Source organism: Nyctibius grandis, chromosome Z (assembly GCF_013368605.1).
Source record: "Nyctibius grandis isolate bNycGra1 chromosome Z, bNycGra1.pri, whole genome shotgun sequence".
Taxonomy (NCBI): Eukaryota; Metazoa; Chordata; class Aves; order Nyctibiiformes; family Nyctibiidae; genus Nyctibius; species Nyctibius grandis.
Genome location: NC_090695.1, coordinates 77764236 through 77787053, shown reverse-complemented (window position 1 = coordinate 77787053; position 22818 = coordinate 77764236). Strand labels below are relative to the sequence as shown.

Below are 22818 nucleotides of genomic sequence, written 5' to 3'. Positions count from 1 at the left end.
AGATAACCCATTTTTGGTAGGCTTTTTTGTTTTGTTTTAGTAACCCACTTTTTCACTTTTGTGACAGTTCCATTGTTGTGACTGTCCTGCTAATTTGACTAATGAGTTTCTAAGGGTATTCCTTTTCTTCTCAAATTAGATCCCTAGTCTCTTCACCAGCCCTTCCTGGAAAGCCGTTCTCTAACTCATGGCCAGGAGCATCTGAGGGGTCTGTTGGTCAGCTGCTGTGCTTGTCTGTCTGTCCGTGCCTGCCCTGCCTGCCAGGTGAGAGCACAGGCACTGACCCCTCAGCCATCACGCTGACTGTCACCCGGTGGCTCTGCTAGCAGGGTGGTGTAATTAGCAGGTAGCAGTCTTTGTTTAATGAGTATTAACCTGTAACCTCTTCTCTGTTTTTTGAGCCACTTCTGTGGTGGTGGGGAGGGGTCTCGTGCTGCCCCTGGGTTCCTCTGCAGGGAGCATCTCTACGTGCTGCCTGCTGGTGAGCTCCCCGCGGTCCCAATGCTGTGCCATGGAGTTTGCCTCCTCTCCCAGGTCACAGAGGTGCTTTCCGAAGAGCCATGCGGCAGCCGTCCCCCGGGCCAGGACCCCTGGCTGACCCCTCGCTCGCGGGGGACCTTCCCTGCGGGTTGGGATGGGGGCCAGCACAGCATCCTCCAGCACCCGTACCTGTGCCCGGGCAGGACCCGTGGGGTGCAGCCACAGAGGAACAGGCGTCGGTGCCGGTGACACTCATTTTTCCGTCGGCTGTGGGCTCTGCCCTCCGGGGCAGCCCCACGACACAGCCAAACCCTGCTCTCTCCTCGGGAGCACCTGCCTGGCTTTCCCTGCCCAGCCCCAGCCCCCAGGGCGACTCGGACTCTCCTCCTTCTTGCTTTGCTGTGTGGCAGCACAGCGGTTTTGTGAGGGGGTGTTCGGCCAGGCCGCGGCAGGGGTTTGCCGCCCCTGGGTGCGAGCAGGGCGTGCCTGCGCGGGCCGCAGCCGCTGCCGGAGCTCTGCGTCAGGCCGGTATTATGCCAGTTGCTAGGCAGCGTTTTAATATTTACCTCCCCGCCTGACATGCGTCCGTGTGTTGCTTCACCCCTCCTGCAGTCCGTCTGTTGGGCTGCAGCGGACGCAGCCGGTTAACAGCTGGGCACGGCTGGCTGCGGCACACAGCCCTCGGTAGAGGAAAAGCACAACAACCCAAAAGCAGTCCCCCAGAGTCAGGCTGGTGTTGACCGGTGGCGTGGTGGCTACCAAACGAGGGGTTGGACCTTGGCAGCTTCTTGCGTTGTAAATCTGCAAGGCTTAGCGTGGTTGCAGACCCCGAGCGCTAAAGGGCTGGGAAGGACGCAGACCCCCTTCCTGCTCGTAGCGGCTCTTTTTGGGGAGAGAGTGGAAAATGGAGGCCCTGAATATTTTCCTGGCTGGGCAATTCAGGCAATACATGCTGTAAATGAAGAGAGGCACGCCATGCCCCCGAGGGACCCAGAAGATCGTTGTGGTACGGTACTGTCGTGGTCTGCAGGAGGGTGCCCTGTGCTCTCCAGCTCCCCAGCACAGGGCTTTGTTTCTTCAAACCAACCCTGAGTGGTTTGGGGGAGGGTGACTTTACATTCTCAGCAGCCATGCATTCAACTGTTTTCCATCAAACTGCTCTTCCTCCATGAGCATTTACACTCCTCATCTCCTAGCTGCTGCTAGTTACTGCTATCCAGCTGGACGGGGTAGAAGGAAGCAGCAGCTGGTTTCTTCAGGAGTTTTTCACTAATCTTTGCAGTTTGTAGTGGTGCTGCTGTGCTGGAACTTGAGAAAGACTTTTTTGGTGTATTGCAAGAAAAAGACTTGGTAGGAGTTTTCAGAGGGGAGGAAGGGAGAAGGGCTCAGACAAATGTGTTTTTATTAAATGAACAGGGACTAGGGTGACTAATATGAAGGTGTAGAACAGATACCTACTGGTTAGTCATGTAGAAGGAATTCAGATTAATTTCATGGAGAAGAAAGAAAAGGAAAGGAAAAACTACTAAAGGGCAGATTAAGAAAAGTATAGTGTTGCCTACAGATTATCTGATAGTGGTAGTGGAAATATACAAAAAGATTGTTTAAAAACTTCTTTTCCCTGTACTGATGTAGGAGGCTCTATACATTCCTGTCTGTGTCTCCACCTGTACAAAAGCTCCCATCTATTATATGGTTAATCTATACGTATATACATATATGGAAGCAGATAATATTTGCTTACATTTCTGTAGTGTGACAATTGCAAATTCTCTCTAGTATATATTAAGAGTACTCAGTCCTCTTATCAAGGTGGCCAAGACACCAGATAAACTGGTGGGGAGAGCACACAGTCAACGCCATAGTGTACCTTTTAAATTCAGTACAACTTTTGTCTAATTGTTGAGAAATGCCTGTGCTATGAAAAGTTCTGGAAATGAGAAAATTTTCCGTGTGGAAGTAAGAAGTCACCCAAGGTATGGAATAGTAATATGGCTTCTGAGTTCATTCAGACAATGCATGTTTTCATACAGCAAGTGACATGGTAAACATAAAGAAAAAAATCTAGAAAAATCGATAACTTGTGCTGTTCATTTAAATGTAAATGATTAGTGTGTTGCCGTGATCGAGATGGCAAATACAGCTTTAAGCAGAGGAACATGAAACAGGAATAGAGAGGCAGTATTACATCTATATAAAGTATTGATGAGACAATTAGAATATTCATTTCTGGGCTTTGAAGTTTGATACAGTCACAGCAGAATTAAAACATGCTGTTCTCAGATTAACATCACTCATGCTAGGAAAACGGAGCATGTCATTTGCCACTTTTCCAAAAGGGTTGCATGATATGTAGAAACACTTGTGTGTGTGTTACATACAGATTAATTATTTCTTTTTATCTGAACATATTTGAGTTTGCTAATTTAGTATTAAATATTTTATGTGACAAACTAGTAAATCCAAAAGTACAATTTTTGTTAAAAAAAAAAAGAAACATGGAAGAATCCTGCACAGTAAGTATATATGCTTCAGTATGAGAGCAGGATTTGAGTTTGTTTTGTTACTTGATGTGAAATTTATTTTCAGTACGTGTCAGAGAATAAAAAAATGTTGTGAGAAGATCTATGGACATCACGCTGTCGAAATCCCACATACATGTATTTTAGATCTTCTGTCTTGTCTGTATTTCTACAATGATAACTGTCATTTTCAATGATAATTTATTCTTAATTTTTAGCTGGATATCTAATGAATTCAGGTTGCTTATGCATGCTTAATAGTAGTATGTGTAACAAAGGTGAAAATAATCAATGTGGGTTTTTTTCTCTCAGCAGCAGTCCCCCTCTGCGGAGGCATCAAAAACCCAAATAATGAAGCCATCTGAAACAAAGGTATGAATTCCTGAGAAACTCACGCTTGCAGTTAAGCACAAATATATGAAGCAATTGAATTTATTTTTTAATACTTTGATATTGAGTAACTTTACTTTGCATATTTCTTCTCTGCAGCTTATTTTCCTCTTCAAAAATATCTGAAAAATGCTGTACAAAGTACTTGGAGGATTTTATGACAGCAATACTAATTTTCATTTTAGCTCAGTCACCCTTTGTGACATGTATATAGCTCCCCCCGGTGTAATTATAGCGTTATTTACCTAGTGATAATTTTTCACATACTCAAAGAATTCAGGACAAGTTTCAGCTTTTAGTGTACATACAATTGCATCTTCTCGTCAATCTTATCTTTGGCTGTATGACAGCTTCCTTGCCTTTGTCCTATACGCTTGTTCTGTCTTGTCTTATGACTAGAACTTCCTTAGTTTCGAAGCTGTGTCATCAGTCATGTACTTTACTTGTTAGAAGAGAGTCATAATCCGCACGTACGCCTCTGTTGCTTAGCAGAATTTATGTATATTACTGAAATGATTAATGATTCCCTCAGTCCTTCATTTTCCATAATCTTAGCAGTGAAACCAACAAAAATACTGAATGCCAAACTAGACCAGCCCGGACTTGTGCGGTGGTAGAACTTGGGACTGTCTGCACCTTGAGTAAATACGAAGAAACACGAAGAGTAGTGAGGTTAGAAGAGGCATGGGGAGGCTGTCTGGTCCAGCCCGACGGTCCAGGCAGAGCCCACCCTGCCGGTCAGTCAGGCTGCTGGAGGCCTTGTGAGACAAGCTGTGGTTACCGGCAAGTGCAGACTGCGCTACGTCTCTGGGTAGCCAGTTCTGATGATTGTTGTCATGATTTTTTTTCTTTTATCAAACAGGAAGTTCCTTTGCTGCAACTTGTGTCTCTCACCTCTGGTCGTTTGAGCATGCGTCTCGGAAGAGAGTCTAGCCCCATCTTGAAGTTAGCCATTACATTCCCCTCAACCTTTTGAAACCCTTTTCCTCCATGCACACATGTAAAACTTAGACTGGTAGCAGTGAGCTGGACGACAATTAAACCATTTCCATTTGTGCTTGATCACCATTACTCGTAAATGAAGGTATCTGCAAGTCTCCAGTTTCATCTTCCTGTTACATTTGTGAGCACACTCATTTGTGTCATGTTCATTACTGATGCTGTTCTCCATATGGTTTAACCCAGCCAGCTATCTAAAAATAGTTATGGTCTTTCTCTGCTTAAAATTTGAAAGACCTGTAGAAGAATGTGGTAAACTTCTAATCAGATCTTTACAACTGGTGTTTGCAAGATGAGAGAAAAAGAGTAGCAGAGGCATGCCATACTTGAGCACTGTGAGACTGGTAAACACAAATACCTTTGAAACAATGTCCTGCATTTGCATGTGTAAGACAATTAATGTTTTCTTTCAACGTCTGTTGCATTATTAATGCTGTCCTCCTGCTAGATTAAGCAAGTCATCTGCATTTTGACTGTAGACTGCTTTGAAAAGAAACAAGGTTGCTGAGTCACTTTCATTTCTAGTCCTAAATTTCTTACAAACTAACAACTCTTTCCTAATTACCTGATATAACCACATTTCATTTGTCTATCTTAGAGTCTCTCTAATGTGCAGCTACCCTTAAACATGCTCTGGACCCCTCTTTAGCCTTCAGTTCTGTGTATGTGAATCCTTTGTCTCAAATCAACCCTCAGAATTACACCCCTCTGAGAAGGCTGTGAGTTACTGCAGCAGAGGGAGGAATGTGGAACTTCCTGTTTTGTAGGCGAACCCTGGGGTTTAGGTGGAAGGATTGGAGGACCAGGGTGGAGAGCAGGCACCCTGTGGCTTTTGCTGGAGGAATGGAAGAAGCAGGGTGCTGCCACTGCCAGTGACAAAAACACATCCCATTCAGCTTTCTCCCTTTTGCACATGTTTGTGCAACGGGACTGCAAACTAGGGGACTAGTTAAAAAATGCTATTTTTCTTTACCAGGCTATTTTTCAGTTTCCTGAGTCAGCTTAAAATGTGGCCTCTCAGATACTGGCACAGTGCAGGTGGAAGCAGGCAGTAGAAGGGGAGATGGAACATCTTTTTCTCTGTAGGAGTTCAGTGTACGCTGTAAACTGATGCTCTGGCTTCAGGCTGTGACTCCTCACGACTGGCTCTGTTTAAAGGATGACTGAACAGTTGCCTTTGAATTTACAGTCTCGTACTAAAATTGTTGGTTTGACTTGCCTGGTAACAACTTTTTTTTAATTGGATTTGAACTTTATTGTTGCTAAAAGTGTGTCTAAATAGATGTGTCTGTGTGTGTGTGTGTAAGCACGTACGCGTTCATGATCATGCGTTGTAACGTGGCCTTAGCATCTTCGTATGTGTGTAAGTCTTGAATCAAAGCATTGCCCATATGAGTCCATATATTCTTCAGCATTGTCATAGATAGATTTATAGTATGAGCAATTCTGCACATTTTAAACGATAACAAATAATGCATACCCTACACAAAAATACATTAAGTATTTAGTAAAATAATATTTACAATATTAAAAAAGGTACGCAGTTGCTAATAACTGGTTTGGCAGGCTGACAATTTGAATTTATGTTCTGTACAGCTGTTGTTGGGTGTTGACAGAAATGCAAGTACATATATTTTATTGTCCTGCTAAAAAGGTGTGTTCACTTCTGAAAAGCACATAAGGAAAACCTGAATTTATGCTCTAACAGCAGGGTACTTAAAGTCCTGAGCAGGCAGCAGTCCCACAGCAGGAAAAGTCAGAACTATTACGTTTCTTGAATCTCATGCTTGCACTTCTGTTGCATTTCTTTGCAGCCTTGCTGCAGAAGGACATCTTTCTCATGTCTGATTGACTCTTTGCTTTAGATGTTACATAAACATCTCCAACCTTTTTTAGCTTAAAACCAGTGAAAACTTAGGGTTACCTTTTTGATATAGGATTATTCAGTGTACAGGTATGAAAATGGACGTGTGTGTCTTTGAGTTAACCATATGGTAGTCATATAATGAGGATGTACAACTGGGAGCATACAAAGTATGAGTGAACCTGAGAAGTACTGTTTTAATTGGGCTAGACGTCAAGAGAAAATCCAAAGGGGGGGAATCTGAATGGTTAAGTGATTTTTTTTTTTTTCCCTTTTCTTTTGAATTTTTTCCCCGTTTTGGAGTTGGGGAAATTTTTGTCCTCCCTCTCAATCAATATTCTTCCTGTTGAACTTACTTGTGTGTGATGTTGTGTTCTTTACTGTGCTCTACAGCTTTGAGACCTTTGCCAAACTTATACCTGGGCATCTATGTTTTTATGCATGTTCAGGATTTCCCAACCAAGTGTGGTTCAGTGTGTGGGTGTGAATACTTGCATAACAAATGGTAAACAAATTTAACAAATTTCTCTATGTGGTCAGCTAGAAAACAGAAGCTGTGTTACCATATCAAAACGGTAATTAATGTTTGGCAGCTGAAATGAAAACATTACAAAGCAATGAAAAAGTTTAAATTACCACCTAACAGATTTTTTTTTTGGTTGTTTGCTGACTTTTAATAGGCTACTGGGGAAAAAAAACTATTATTTGTCTATTAGTAACTTCAAATATGCTCAGTGTATTAGTAGGATAGAGAGGATAAGGAAGGCTTCTGCCTGTGGCTCCTTATTTCCTAGGTAGAGTTCAAAACATCTCTGCTGCAGGTAGCACAGTGCAATGAGACAAGGTACTGGTGTGCCCCCCACGCCGGCTGCAGAGGATGCATAGGGATGCCAGTCCCAACGGGGGAAAGGGCCCAGGCTCCAGCGTCTGCATCGCCCGCTCTCCACTCTGTGCACCCAGTCCTGTTCCTGGCAGATCAGATCACGCTCCCCTGGCCGTGTGCGTGTGCTTCCCTGGCCACCCCGCGGCCAGAGCTCCCGAGGCTCGTGCAGCAGGCAACAGCCTTCTCGGTGGCGTCTCTAGATGACTTTCCAGTAGACACATTGGCTCTTTTTGTGTTAACCACGGCACAGTGGAATAGAAAGAGCAAGAAAAAATAGTAGGAAAAATATGGTGAGGAGGCTGGCATTTTCATTTTTCTTTATTCTTATCAGATATAACTATTCTTTAATTTTTCAGTGTTTGTTCTTACGTGTTTCTACTAGTAGTAATTCGTTGCGTACTGTACTTTGACTTGAGGTGAATCACAGGAATCAATTTTGTGGCATGGCTGCAGAAAATTTTCAGGTGTAAATCAAACTGTTCATTATATTTGTTTAATATCTTCCTTCCCTCTCTTTTCGATCCTTCGTTTGAGGAGTGTGTGTATGTGTGTGTGTTTGCACACATTTGAGCGCTCTTAAGTTGCTGGAGTGCCAGCGTATTGTAATCTGCAAGGTTAAATCACTGTATATTAGGTACACAGCATGTGTGCTCACGAGTGTGAACCTGTCTGATACTCTTTATATAAGCCGACCACTTAGAAATAACCAAGCATATTATCTCTGTCTGAATATATGTTGCTTATATTCCAGTCCGCACCAATAACCAAAGCAGAATCTGGAAAAAACACACAGTCAACCAAGGTAAATACTTACCTTTCACCGCTGGCGAGTTGTTGTACTTTGGTCTTTGACTGACTTTGAAAAAGGGGGCTGAACTCTTTGCTACTACTGTGCCACATGAAACCACCGTGTGATTAGTAACATACCTGTGTGCGAAGGAGCTGGGAGCTGGCAGGTGTGGAAATGCAGTGTTTGGTGGGGAACAGTCAGGGTGCTTCGTTGCTTCACAACAGCTTAAGAGGTGTTCTGTTAACCTTCTTTAAATCTGTCTTATGCTTATTTGAACTAGTGTAGATCATGTTTCATAGCATTGAATCGTGGTAAGGGTAAACGATCTCAGTTTTTTGTTTTATGACAGCCAACAGACTCTCAAAATGAACAGCCGTCTGAAGAGAGGCAAAAGGAACCCAGTGGTGTAAGCTGTATAATTTTTCTCTTTTTTTTTTAATGAGGGCTTCTTTTGGTATTTTTCTTCTTTCTTTCTTTCTTTTGTTTTAAAAAAAAAATTAAAAAACAAACCAAACAAAACCAGCCTGTAAGTATTTCTGTGTCTAATGACAATAGTTTATCTCTACATAGGCAAAAAGCCACACCTCACCTTCTGTGACAACAACTTCTAAACCAAATAATACAGGAAAGGTAACTACAGCTCAAGCTGACCAGCCTCCACAAGCAACCTCCGTAGAGACAGCAAAGGTATAGTAGAAGTAGCAGTCTTTTATTATTTATGTTTTTGTAGCGGTTAGAAAACCATGTCCAGATCGATTGTTACGCTGAATATTCTCAAGTGAGACTGGGCCCCCAAAAATCACAGTGTAGAAAAGCTCAAAAGCTGTCTTGTGTTTAAGTGTATGACAAACCTCCTTGTGCTGCTCTAAAATCTGGAGTTAGAAACCTCACACTTTACACACTAATTAACTTAAACAGCATCCTGAATATACCACTTCCAGCTAACCAATGACAGCATTAATGGATAAAAGTCAGCTGCAGATAGAGCTGCCCAGGCAGATGGTGTTGGTAGTTTGTGCTGGTTGTTTGATGATCCTAATGTTCATCCACCTTTTGCTGTCCTCCTCATACATCTGTTTTCATTGTCCAACACATTCTGGCTGTTAGCCAAGCAAGCGTCGTTAGGATTATCACAATTGTAGGCCTTTTCCGGTGTGTTAACATGTCTGGGGCTCCTCTGTCATTCATGCAAGCTTTTTGCAAGTTCCTTGCAGCTATGTGGGTGTAATTGGTTCTTTGTCAGTCTCTTCCCTTGCCCCTTCACTACTGAAAGTGAACAGAAGGGACTGTCTGGTCAGTCAAGCAAATGCTTTGTTTATATGAGCATTGCCATCATGGAGCTCCTTCACGTGTGAACTTTCAGTCGTGTTTGCAGTAGCAGTGTTGGCTCCAAATGCAGCAGGTCAGCAGGTTATCCATTTGCAGTAGGGCAGCCCATGTGCCCTGACTGCAAGACTGGAAAAAAAAACTAGGAAGAGACAGTGAGGGGTCTTGAAAAAAGCTAGGGAGGGGTCATTTCAGGGGGGCAAGTGGAGAAAAAGCTGGAGCAAAAGTGTACAGTAGAGTCAGGATCTAGATCTTTTGGTCTTTGGTCTGCATGTGGCTCGGTGACAAGGCCAGAGGAACATGAAGGACTCCTGCAGCTCCACTACAACCCACTGTTTTGCAGTAAATGAGAATGTCAGTGATGTAGAAGTCTGCATTTTGTATTGGTGTTGCTCCTGCACCTAACTCCCTGAAGCAGTTTTCACCCTGCCTATTTGAGCAGTATTTGCTGCTGGTGTTAATTATATATTGAGTACTATAGGGTGTAAATGAAAGCTTTCAAAAGAGACTTGGAGGGAGCCTCAGTAGTCTTTCTGTGCTGCAGATTTCTTTTACTGGCAAAGTAAAAGAGGTAGAGTACTTAAAGTTGCATGCTTTCTTTCTCGCAGCAAAATCACACTGGGAACAGAGTATGTCTCGGTAGTATTGCAGGTGGATGGTAGCTCGCTCTGCCCAAGCATCTGGACGCTGTGCAGGTGTATTAGCCAGTTGCTGAGTCCAAAAAAATATGTGCGGCCTCAGAGCTGGATGTTTTAGGCTGGGCTCAGTATCATGCAAGCTGCAGCTACTCAGCTTCCAGACCATTCAGCCAGTAGGTAGAACCAGCTTATCTTTTTTATTCAAAGTGTAGATGGAGAGGGACCATAGATGTGCATGCCTGAGTAGAACATCTCTGTTTTGCTTTGTTTTGTCTCTAGAATTTTTGACATAGGGACATATAATAAAGCCGTCCCTTAATTTTTCTCTTATTTCTCCAGCCTAAGTCTGAGAAGGTGTCCGCAGTGGCTGGCGCAGCTGGTGCAGACGCAGCTGGTACAGGCGCAGCCAGTGCAACTGTGGTTACTGCAGCTGATAAACCAAGTACTGAGGTTGGTAAACACAGTCCCAGGCAAATGCTTCCCTTGTAAAAATGTCCCAGGGAGTGTTTCTCTCTCTGAAACGCTTCAGTTTCAGAAAAAAGAAATTGGTAGCTGTTGAAGTATTGCTACGAAGTAGTTGTGTATGGTGAAGGACTATCTGAAAAAGTACGTAATAAATAGCGGTGTGTCATTTGTATTTTGTCAAATAGGACTTACTTAGAAGCACTTTTAAGACAACTAGTGTAAAATTCATTACTGTTTATCTTCAGTTATGTTTTTATATGTATGCATTTATATTGGCTGGTATATAAATACAAACGATCTTGTTACCGACATTGGGGAATAGGTTTAAGAACAGTTCTCAAGAAAAAATTTGGCAAGTGGAGGACCTACTGAAAGAAAGCTTTTTGTTTGATCTCCAGGAGTTTTCTACAGATTCAACGGATTATTCAGATTTTTTTTTTTTTCATTTGTACAGCATGATAACTTCTATAATGATCTGCTTATTTTTTAGCCTGGTATGGATGAGTCGGCATTAGATAGCCTAATAGATACCCTAGGTGGGCCTGAAGATGATGTGCCTTCTAGTCCTGTTTACACTGGTCCAGAAGTTACGGTATTTTACATTTTTTTATTTTTATTTTTTAGAAGATTAATCTCTAAAATATGTCTGTAGTTGCTCACTATTATATTGATCCAGTATTTATCACTTTGATCTGCTAAGAGGTAAAAAATAGAGTTTGCACAGTTGCATTTTAGTGTTGTTTTCAGTAATACAGAAATGATACAGTCATGTATGTATTGCAGTAGAAAACAGTAAAGTGTCAGCAAAGAAAGTTTGGTTGCTTTTTGAACTGACTTCCAAGCATGGTCTCCAGTGGATTTACAAAAGGCAGTGATGGAGGTATAAGAGAGCGTAAACAACCTAGGAGATTTCATTTCTACTTGAGAAAGAATAAAACATCGAGAATCTGGGGAAGAATGCATACTTTTTCTGAGTTAGAATAGGAGGGTAACATAAAAAGGATTAAGATTACAAGCTCAATGACTCACTGCAGTACTTGGCCGTGATAAAAATTTTGGAATTTATAAATATTTAAAATGCAATCTAGGTCCAGCAATACATTCTATGGTCTGAGACACTGAAATGGCTTATGTTAATGCATAAAGAATCTGGCAATGGAGATGGAGAGTTTTGCTAGATGAGTTGCACTGTTAAAGCTACTCAAGGTGCATGTACATGACACTAGGTTCTGAAAGACACTATATAGTCACGATCTAGGATTGGTCCTCTGACCTAGCCAACCCTTGTATTTTCCTTCCAGAAGTATCACTGTAGATAGCTCTACATTAGAAATTTTATTTTAATGAACAAGAGTACAAAAACACTAATGTGTGCATTCTTTTCATAGGAAGATATATCTTCAAGATACTTGGAAGAAATGGGTAAACGGGAAGGTAGTCTCCCTCCAGAGTATGTTAAATTGTTGAAGGTTAGTGAGTTAAAAAAATACATATTCTTGATGCGTGTTTTCTTTCGTATTGTATGTTTTTGCTTCACATTTAGTACAAAATCAATTCTTGTTTTAGAGCAAAGGGGATGGCAAAGATGGAGTCCCACCAAAAATAGATGAACGAGATGAAGTAAGACTTTTTTTTTATATTGGAAGGTGAAAATAAGCCAATTATCATTGGATTCCTAGGAAAATATATATGTTTCCTGTCTTCCAAAAATCCCAGCGAGTGGGAGAGGGCTGTGGGGTGCTAGATAACATAATCACAGAATCACAGAATGGTTAAGGTTGGAAGGGACCTCTGGAGATCATCCAGTCCAACCCCCTGCCAAAGCAGGTTCACCCAGAGCACATTGCACAGCGTCATGTCCAGGCAGGTTTTGAACATCTCCAGAGAAGGAGACTCCACAGCCTCCCTGGGCAGCCTGTTCCAGGGCTCTGTCACCCTCAAAGTAAAGAAGTTTTTCCTCATATATACAGATAAAATAAGGATAAAACTAAATAGAATTTGGCACAGATGTTTTTACTAAAGAGGTAGGAATTTTCAGGACACTGACTGAAGCTGAAACAAGTCAAATAAATGCTCGTACAGATATAGGGCATAATAATAACAAAGGGAAGAAATAGTAGCTGTGCATGCAGGAGTCTCTTTGTAATGTCTTTAGCAAAGGTTACTTAAATTTCTATAATTAGCAAGAGAATTCTGTGAGCCAGCTTAATTTTACTGTTTATAAGTTTAAAGTATAAAAATAAAAGCTTATCTAAAAAATGAATCAACCAGTGAGGGGAAATATCTTTGTTATTTTTGTGACAGCAACATGTGCCTATGAGGTTACTGTGTGAGTAAGCATGGAGCACACTCAGATTTTAAACCAAGTTTGACAGCACTGATATTTGAACTTTAATAATCATAACCTAGTTTGCAATTTCTTGCTCAGAAACCAATGACAGATGACGAGCTTGCAGAGGCCCTGTCATCTGACTTTACCTGTAGTACTGTTGCTGAAGAAAAGAAGAGTCTGACAGAGGTATTGATATTTTTCTTGCCATTGCATGCCTTTATTGGAATGAAGTATTGCCATTATTATCTTAATATTTTGCTTTAAAATGATTTAGACAATTTTCCCCTTTTTATTTTTGCAAATTTGCCTGTACTTTCATATCTCTCATTTTGCCCTTATGTAAAAGAAACCAAGCAAGGAAGGACAAATTGTGCAAGCACAAGCAGCAAGTTCAGTCAAGGCTTCAGTTCCTCCAAAGGAGAAGAAGACAACATCAAAAGAGGTATACATAGTCATTCTTTGACTAGTTAACTTCTAATTAAAATTTACATATTTTATGTGTGCCTGATTCTGTAAAGATGCTCATCATCCTTATTTTCAGTTGTAAATCCTGTTTATCATAGAAAGTATAGGAATAATAGGAATTGCCATTGCTCAGACTCCTAACTGTACCTTAAAGATCCGGCCTTAATGGGTCAGATCATTTTTCCTTCTGGATTCTTCTGCAGAATAACTGTAGTTGTTCTGACTAGAAGCAATAGAGTAGAAAAATATATGTGTTTTCTTAGCTATATGAGTTGTGTTTAAAACTTGGATATGATGTAATTTTCTCATGTTTTACAAACCTTTCTTTTTCCTGTGTAGAGAGCGAGTGTGACCTTACACTTTCTGGGTTTGCCATTTCAAAGCATATGGCAATTGTGTTAAGTGATACTGTGATTTTGCTTTTGCTTTTTCTTTTCCCCTCCCCTTAAGAGGAGATATGCCTTGATTAGACTGTGCTGATCTTATCACATAATTTGCCGTATCCTGCAATGTGGTGTTAAGGAAATCGGGTAAAGCCAAACAGAAATGACCAGTCTGGTGCTGGCTGTTTGCTTCATATACTGCATTAAAGATATGCTGTATGTAAGATATGTAAGGTAAAACCTGTGTCAGTGTAAAGAAATAATGAAATTATTTGCATATTTTCTTAAATACAGGAAATTAAAGATGACGCAGTGGAAGCTCTTCTTGATACTCTTGGTGGACCTGAACCTGAACCTGAAGAAGATCTTGGCCCTGTTGTAGAGGTGTCAGAGGTATAATCTTACTCCTTTTTACAGCAGCTTTCAGACTCTCCTGTGGAATCCCGAGTCCTCCTTGATAGATACTGTACAAACGTGTAAAATAATAACAAAGCGACTTTCATATCAAAAGCTTAAGGAATGTCTGAGTCTTATGTGATGAAGACAATTAAGAAATGAAGAAATCCCAAGTGGATATGGGTAGAATAGAATACAGTAAGATGGTGTGGAAAATTATAAGCATTTCATTTGGCTATACAAGCATACATACATACATACACCTTTCCCTGTGTTAGCTATAGTTGCTCTGTTTTCTTCCCCAAGCACTGGGTATAATTTATAGCACGTATTTGCTGTTTGATTTTTAATTAACTTCTTGGGCTTTTAGTGAATGTACTCCTTTTTATCTCAGACTCCATTATCTTCCTGATTTGTGTCTTGCCTTTCGCCATGTCTTCTAAGACTTTTGTTTTTCTTCAACAGAAGTTAGATTTTAACAGTAGCCCTGTGTTTGCATGTTAAGCTTTGACTTTTTAGTTTAGTTTTGCAAACTCTGCCTATAACCTCACTAATACCAGTTATTTTCCCCTGTCCTGACTTACAGCTCAGAGCAAACAAATGACAGGGAAATAGTAGAAAAATCATTTGTTGCTGACAGATGATGTTGGAGCTCAATTTTGACAAAAAAGAGCATGTACTTAGTGGATATATTGCTCATATATTGCAAGGAGGTCCAGAGAACTAAAAGCTGTGTTTCAGTAGGAGTGGTGGAAAAAGATACAGAATTACGGCTTGTGTCATCAGAGTGATGACATCCAAGGAAACCTGAGGATTTTGTACAGCCCAAAATTTCTAAAAGTACCTTCCACAAAGTTACAACTCTGAATAGTGTCTGAATTTTTTTAGAATTTAAAATAATATAGCCATATTCGTATATGGCATTGATTCTTAAGCCATGACGATTTTACCACAGAATTTTGATAGGAATAAATTGAGGAATTTTAATATCTTGATATATGGAATAATTTTATCTGATGCTAGTACTCCTTCAAACAGTAGGCTTGAAGAATCTTGATAGTGAAGTTGAGTGTACTTTGAGTTTTTATTTTAATTTCTCTAAGTGATTTTTTTTGTTCTTTCGTTTTAAGGCAAAAGCTAAAGAGAAAAAAGAAAGTAAGGCTGGAGAACGTGATGATACGATACCTCCAGAATACAGGTTAACACCGGAGTTGGTAAGGTTTTCGTATCTCCATTGCTTCGTAAGTAGGGCACTGCATCTGACACTTTCTTTAGTCACAGAGAGGGAAAGAATGTGCGGAAAACAAGCAAAACTAGTGTTTAATTAATGGCTTTCTCCTGTGGGTGACTTCTGTATCTTAGTTTCCTTCCCTTCCTTTGTGGGCATGACTAGGTTTTTCAGGCATTCTGACCAAAGATCTGATCTTCCCAGGACACACATTGCTTCTCCAGCAGTGATGTTACAACACTGATATTAAACCTCAGCGTTGTAAAATCCATCTCATTACAGAAGTGCTCTTGGGTGTCACTTTGTAATGTAACCTTGAAACACTATTGTAAAAACGGTCTGAAAATTACACTCATTTTTTCAGATAGTCGCTTCAAGTGATGGAGATTTGTTCAAGGCTTAGCAAAACAAAATAGAACTGAGATGTGTTTTCCATAAAGTTCAGAGTTGGAAGTTTTTGTGACGGTTGTTAATATAACTGACGTAAGCAAGGTTGCTATATAAACTGGCCTTGTTGGAGCTGAATGTTAACATTCTGTTTTGAAAGGAACAGTTTTACCTCTGTTCTTAGAGATTTCAACACTGCCTGACTACAGGCCTGGGATCTAACCCTCTATTTGTTCAACTGCAAAAGTTTGTCTTTTGCACTCAAAGCTTTTTTTACTACTGGATGAATTCCTGCTGGTTTGCTATGGAATTAATTCCTGCTGCATATTGATACTGATAGGAATGAATACTTTTTGGTCTCTTGGCCCATTTGTATTGTGCTGACATCACATTTGCTTTTTTTATCCACTTGTCTGGCCATGTAAGAGTTCCCCCTGTTGAGGGGCATTCCTGTTACTGTGTCACTGATTTCATCTTGTGTGTATCATTTATTTTGTATTATTTTGCTCGTGATTATGGAGTATTGCACTTCTTATAACAGTGGAAAAATGTCAATAATACTTACTTTACTTTTAGGATAAAGATGGAAAACCAATATTGCCAAAGCCTGAAGAAAAACCTAAGGTTAGAAAAACAACAATATTGTAGGAGTGTGAATATATACCCTGTTTTCTCCCTCTCTGTCATTACTTCTCTCTGTGCTAATATGTAAGTTTCTTCATCTGCTTGTGTGTTTCCTTCCTTGGACAAAAACTGCTATCTGAAGTGTGAAGTGAAAGTTGTTTTTACTGGAATTCACTGACTGTGAATGAAGAGCTCATAGTAAGAAAAAGGTTTAGAAATTACTAAGATAGGAGAGAGTTACAGAAATGACTGGTGTCACAAAGAGCTGTATGGGGAGTTAGTGTAAGGTATTCTGTAGAAGTCTGTTGGAGCTGTTGAAGGACAGAGAGAGGTGAGGCAGGAAATTCTTTTTTCTTGACAGTTTCCTCTCATTAGTCATCAAATATAAAGGAGCATGACTGGAAAGAGGAAAAAAACTGCTGTGCACATTTTCCTAATCACAAAGAACAACTTGGACTTTGCAAAAAGTATCCATCATGGCCTAGAAAGTGCAAGATAGAATGAAAATGTTGAAAGAGAAAGTTACAAAGGTTAATTTAAAATGCGCAGGAAAAAAGTCAAAAATTAGGAAAAGCAAAGGAGCTGTGTGCTGAAGAAACTGAGGGCTTCACTTTGGAAATACTGTAAGTTGAGGAGTGCTACCAAAATTGATAAAATACGGGAAACCTTCATTCTTCTGAAGTGAGTGTGAAGATCAGGACCAATCTGTGCGAGAATGACACTGTGTCTTTTCAGCAGAAATGTGAAGTAATTTGTATTACTCAAGCTTGAAATATGGAGGAACGCAAAGGCAGTGATGAAAAGACTTTACATCTCTAAAAATTTGCTGTCAGATCTTGGACATGCAATTGTCTTGAGTGAGTGATGTATGAGAGCTGCAGAGAAGGAGTGCCTGCCAAGCATGTCATAAGGGAAAAAAGAGAGCACGGCTACGCTCTGAGGGAACCAGACACTAACGTTATAAGACAAGCCTTCCTGTTTCACAGGGAGCACGAAAGAGATGGCACACAAAAAAAAGAAAATCTCCAGAAGAGGAACGTGGCATGGGTTAAGGGAGGTTGGTTCATAGTTTGACTAAAGTCCAGTACAAAACCAAGCAGAAGCTGAGCTCAGAATCATGAGGTCTTATTCCAAAAGAATTAAGTGGTTAGTAGAAGAGTAAGTATTCATATGCTCTTCCACCCCTATCAATCAGAGACACAAATATAATTGAATAGTTGTTCTGTAAGTGAATCACATGGGTATTGAAGTCATATGTTGCAGTATTTTTCTCAGCAGTACTTCACTGTTTATAGTTTGAAGAAGGCGACTTTGAGCAAGATGTTTTCACCAGTATTCCTGTGCTATCATCAGTAATTTAGATCAGCAAAGCAAAAAAGTTATGTCAATAGCTGAAAAACCTTCAATCACTTACAGTTCTTCTTTGATCCCTGGTGAACGCAAAGTTCTTCCTTCATGATTTCAGCTAGGGCTTCTGTTACTTTGGGCCTCCATTCTGCATATCCTTAAGCACATGCAGTGGCATTACTTTTGTGGAAAAAGTTATTGCGTAAATCCTTTTTTTATTTAGTGGAGAAATTCAGTTATTATGAAAAGTGGGGCATTCTGTGATGAGACATTTTATAAAGACTTAAGGGCACTGATAGTCAAAAGAAGGAAAGTGGGAGGGAAAATGCGAGAGTCTCCTTTAGAAATGTTGTTTTACGTATTATGAATTTGACCAAATGAGCCCTAACCAATTAAGTTCCACTTAGCGAGTGAATGGCAATCACTGCTAGTAAAGATTTAAACATTTAGATGTAAACAGTAGTTTGAAGGTTCCCGGGAGCATTAGTAATAGATCACAGAAGTATATAGATTATATAGGACTAGTTTGCGTAGTATCAATAGATTGTAACAGATCACACAGGAGGGAACTAAAACTGCAGTTTATTCACTTTTCCCGAAAACGTGTGCAGTGAAACCCACTGAGTGTCAGCAGTCAGCACACAAGCTAAGAGAACTTCCAGCTGACACTGCCTCCGAGGGAGCTCTACTTCTGCTGGGGAAAAAGAAAACAAAAATTAGAGTGGGAGAATCATAATCTGATGGCGCTGCTTTCCACTACCTATATGTAATTTATACTTGAAGTATTAGAACAACACGATGCTGTTACATTAAATACTATCTAGTAAATATTAGCATTCTTTTTTTTCGGATTAAGAGGTTGCATTTTCCTTTTCAGTAGCCCTGTAAACAGTATTGAACCTAATGTTCTCTACATTATATTGACTTTTGATAACAAAGCAACTGACTTATTCTGAGAAGTGGTTTTCTTAATTTTATGCACTGCAAAATTCATGCTGTTTTGTTGCACGTAAATGTGAAAGGTTATTTCGCTGTGGGTTGCAAAAGTTTTCCTGCTTTCTGAGTAGTTGCAATATAATTCTTGAAAAAATAAATTAAAAACAGACAGTGAGTCACCTGTACTGCATATGTCTTTTTTACAGCCTTTGAGTGAATCTGATCTTGTTGATGAATTTTCAAAAGACTTTGCCTGCCCTGCGCAGCCTGCAGTAAAACCCAAACCGTCGAAGCCCAGCAGCACATCCAAAGTATGTCTTTCCAGTTCACTGAAGATGCTGACACTGATAGTTGTGCTGAGACTGGATAATGCTACTATGCTTTCAAGAAAAATATTTTCTTCTGTTTCTGCTTTTTTTCCCCTGTTGCCTTCAGTGGAACATGCAGTATTGGCACTTAGTCCTTAATTGAGGGGCTCCTACCTTTAAATTTAGACTTTTTTTCTTATTTTGTTTTGTATTAAAAAAAGCCATTTAACAGGTAAATTTTGGGTTTCTGAGCGTATTCAGTAAAATGCAGTGTAATTTTTCTTCTTCTGCAGAAGCTTTCAGATCCTGTGTCTGCAAAAACCACTGAGGATGAAGTAGTCCCTCATGCCACAGCTTGCACTGTGCAGTCTTCAGCTCCATCAGCTGTGTCTTCAGTGAGTATTTATTCACTTATGCAATGGTACAGCATATTGTCAAGATCCTTCTTTCAGTGTTGCATATTCTTCCTCTGCAGAGGAAAGCCACAAAGGCTGGGTGCTTTCCAAAGAAATCAAGTCAAGCACAAACTGAACGGGGAAGGTCAGTGACCTTCTTAATAGAGGACGTCAAACTGACAGTTCTTGTGGTCAGCTGTAGCTCTTCATGCTCTGAAAAGGAGGCTGTTAGTGAACTTAATAGATACCGCAGGAAAAGACAAATTCAACAAAAAAATTATAGTTGTCCTACAGAATATTTCGGAAGATTGCGTTAATGGCTGACATTCTTGCATCTCTTCTCAGAATATATGTGCTTCTATTAAAAAACAAAGCAACCAAACAAAAAACTCCCCTGTGAAACATTTTAGCTGTGAGTTAGTCCTTGGAAAGGAGAAGCCTGTTTATAGAGCAACCCCTGTCAGACGTTCTTTATGTCTTGAACTTAGCAGATCCCAAGTATGTGAAGATAATTAAGGAGAGATGCATTACAGTTTTTTAGTTTACTTCTCAATTTTTACTTTAAGCAATGTGTGGCTGGGGGTGGTAGTATATGAACAGGTTTCTTCAGCTGCAGCTGAACTCCAAAGAATTGTTTTTTACTGTATTGATGCCCGTACAGGTTGGTCACGTGGCAGATGAAGCACTGGAAGCCTTGTCCAGTAGCCTAGGGAAGAGGGAGCCTGATCCAGATGAAAAGAAACCTGCTGTGGACAAAGTTAAGGTAGAGAAACAACCAGACCTCAAAAAATTTACTTTTGATGTAATTATCTTCAATGTTACTCCTCAGGCTAGAAACAATTTAGAGATAATAGTTTTCAGGTTTTTTAAAAATCAAATTTACTTGTGAAACCAGTTGTGTTCTGCATAGGAAGTATGAGCAGGATTTCAACACAGTGAGTACATTTTGTTAAACATTTTGCCTTTTACACTACAGCTTCTGAAAACTGCATTTGCTTAGTGTCTTACTGCTGAACCAAAGCAGAATTAACGTTCACATCAGAGGTAGCATACAGTATGGTCCTTTTTCAAAAGGAACCAACTGTATGATGAGTAATTTAAATTGGGAATGATTCATGAAACTTTAGTTTTTTCACTGATCTTATTTTAGCAGGGAGCCTTAATTAAGTCACTGAAATAAGTGTATTCTATCTCAGGGAATGCTGTTCATAGTCACAGTGTGAATGCCCCCGTTTGCCACCCCAGACCATGGGCCAGATAGAATTGACTGGAGCCAAAAATAGAGGACAGCTCTTCTGGTGGGCTAGAACTTATCAAATGAAAGTCCCCCAAGTTGGCTTTACCACCTTTTCTTAGTTGTCATCTTCCAAAATAAGTTGTATGGGGGTTAGTCCTTTTTGGAGTTGGCTACTGATTTCTCTGTTCAGCCTTCCGTTGCATGCAGCCCAGGTAGCTGTTCAGTGGATTTCAAAAGTAGTCAGGAATTAAGACTCAGAGGTATAACACTAATTTGGTTTTGGTCCATGCTTGATCTTCATTGAAATAGGTAGAGCTTCTGCTGATACACACAGGAAGAAACAGGCAGGGAAATGAAGGGTTTCTCAAGAGAAAAGGGTTTCATATAATTTGCATGAGATTTTTATCTGGTAGTTGAGTTGAAAGACTAATTTGGATCAGTAGACTGAAGACTTGGAGAGCTTGCTCATATGCGTGTCTGTTGGGATGTAGTTATTTGGTTTAATTAATATAATTTTTACTTTGCCTTTGTAGGAGAAAACCAAACAGGAAGAATGCAAAAAACTGGGTGAGGATGAAGAAACAATTCCTCCGGAGTACAGATTAACAGAAGCAAAAGTAATTTATTTAATGTGCTGTTTTAGTCTTAACTTTCCTTGCATTCCTCAGAATATATGGATGAAACTGAAACTCCATTTCATTTTGAAATGTTGATGTTTAGTTCAGCCATTTTTCTAGCATGTAAAAATTCCGGTTTGTAGTTCCTGAATGTCTGACATCTATAATTAGATGCCTGCATAGGCACAGAAGTTACTGAGATGCAAGTACCTACATATGAATAATTTCGACTGGGGTCTTACATTAGCTTTTTGTATTTTAGAACGTAACAAATTGTGATTGGCCAAAACTGTTCAAAAACACGAACGCTTCAAGGTGCTGTTTTTACAGACATCACCACACAACTTATTTGATGTGAATGGGTTGCTTAGGAATAGCCAAGTCTTGTGCAACACCTGCCACAGCTGCCGGAGTGAAAACGTACAGCCCTTCTGGACTCCGCATCCAGGAGTATTGTTACCGATCTGGAAGTTGGGGTTTTATTTATTAATCATGCTGTTTCCTTGGAAGTTGAAACGTGAAGTAGGAAAGCTCAGAATCCCACATGCCGAATCACTTTTCAACACTCAGGTGTTTCTAAGTTAACAGGACCTAGATTTTTTAAATGGCACCTTGAGTAACAGCAGTAGATGCTAGAGGTCACTAGTTAGATCATTATCTTGTGTAGTATTATCTGTCGTTCAGTGAATGCTCTCAGAGTACTTGTATTGCATGGTCATTGAAGGACTGATCAGTTTAATCTGAAGGCCTTTCTCTTTTGTAGGATAAAGATGGAAAACCACTTTTACCAAAACCTGAAGAAAAGTCCCAGGTAAAAAAGTGAATGCTCAGATAAATGTTTCATTTGTGAATTGCTTACTCAAATGTCACTAAGGATTCCCAGTCTTCACTTTAAAAGTGGAGGTAGGCTGTGTTACCTGCTCACTTTTTAATAGATGAAAAGGCTTTAAAGCCTCTTTTTTTTTTTCTTTTTAATGGTAGCCTATGAGCGAAAATGATCTTTTAGAGGGTTTGACAGAAGGATTTTCCTGTTCTTCATCCCCATCTCTACCATTACCTACACCAACTGTAATAAAGGTGAGTATATTTGATTTCTGAATATCTGTTTTATTTTCAAATTATTTCAATAATCTTGATATTTTGTTTCCTTTAAAGTTTAAGTAAACGTTCTTAAATAAAATTCAGTAAATAAAAATTTTAAATATTTTTTGCAATAAATTAATGGAAGAGAGAGCAGAGCTTTAATAATTAGAAAAAACTAGGTAAGTTAGTTTTCATATCTTTTTACCAGTTGCTTGCATAAGTAATGCTTTGCAGTCGAGACTTTTAAAAGTGTTACTTAGGAATATAGATGGGCTTGACGAAATCTTAGCTCCTCTGAAGTCACATAAAACCTGCCTCTGACTTAAGCTATGCCAAGGTTTAACCCAGTAGTTGGGGTGGAAGATTGAACGTGAACAAACTGAGATGAAAGAGAGCTACACAGTACTTCTCAGGAAGGAGTTTCAATCTGAAATAAGTAGAGCTTCTAAGAAAAATAAAGTCCTAGAAATAAACTGTATGTGCATTGCATGTTAGATGCGTAGAATTTGATGCATATTTTTCTTTTAGTCCCCTGTGTTAGTAATGATGCTGTGTCTCGTTTCAGAAAACCAAGGAGGGTAAAAAGCCTGCAGATTCTTCAGATGTTATCTCTGCTGCTACAGTTTCTTCCGTGCACTCAGCAGCTCCTCTAGCTTCTACCTCAGTAAGCAACCTCGTCTGTAGATCCTTGTCTAGGATCTACATTTCTTTAAAGAGGGAGTG

The 22818-nt window shown here is 39.9% G+C and overlaps 1 protein-coding gene across 5 annotated transcripts in view; it reads left to right on the top strand.

The window, feature by feature from the left end:
• The window catches only part of CAST (calpastatin), a 66114-nt gene that overhangs the window by 31439 nt on the left and 11857 nt on the right, over positions 1 to 22818 (top strand). For 3 of the 5 annotated variants that reach the window (XM_068423112.1, XM_068423115.1, XM_068423114.1), the window contains exons 4-23: positions 3315 to 3374; positions 7890 to 7940; positions 8278 to 8334; positions 8499 to 8615; positions 10232 to 10342; positions 10848 to 10949; positions 11746 to 11826; positions 11924 to 11977; positions 12786 to 12875; positions 13036 to 13131; positions 13832 to 13930; positions 15064 to 15147; positions 16125 to 16172; positions 18662 to 18766; positions 19057 to 19158; positions 19820 to 19921; positions 20929 to 21012; positions 21776 to 21823; positions 21994 to 22089; positions 22661 to 22759. In XM_068423112.1, coding sequence (XP_068279213.1) covers positions 3315 to 3374; positions 7890 to 7940; positions 8278 to 8334; positions 8499 to 8615; positions 10232 to 10342; positions 10848 to 10949; positions 11746 to 11826; positions 11924 to 11977; positions 12786 to 12875; positions 13036 to 13131; positions 13832 to 13930; positions 15064 to 15147; positions 16125 to 16172; positions 18662 to 18766; positions 19057 to 19158; positions 19820 to 19921; positions 20929 to 21012; positions 21776 to 21823; positions 21994 to 22089; positions 22661 to 22759 — 1686 coding nt within the window. The remainder of the gene's footprint in view (positions 1 to 3314; positions 3375 to 7889; positions 7941 to 8277; positions 8335 to 8498; positions 8616 to 10231; positions 10343 to 10847; positions 10950 to 11745; positions 11827 to 11923; positions 11978 to 12785; positions 12876 to 13035; positions 13132 to 13831; positions 13931 to 15063; positions 15148 to 16124; positions 16173 to 18661; positions 18767 to 19056; positions 19159 to 19819; positions 19922 to 20928; positions 21013 to 21775; positions 21824 to 21993; positions 22090 to 22660; positions 22760 to 22818) is intronic. The other 2 variants (XM_068423113.1, XM_068423116.1) reach the window with 2 other exon arrangements.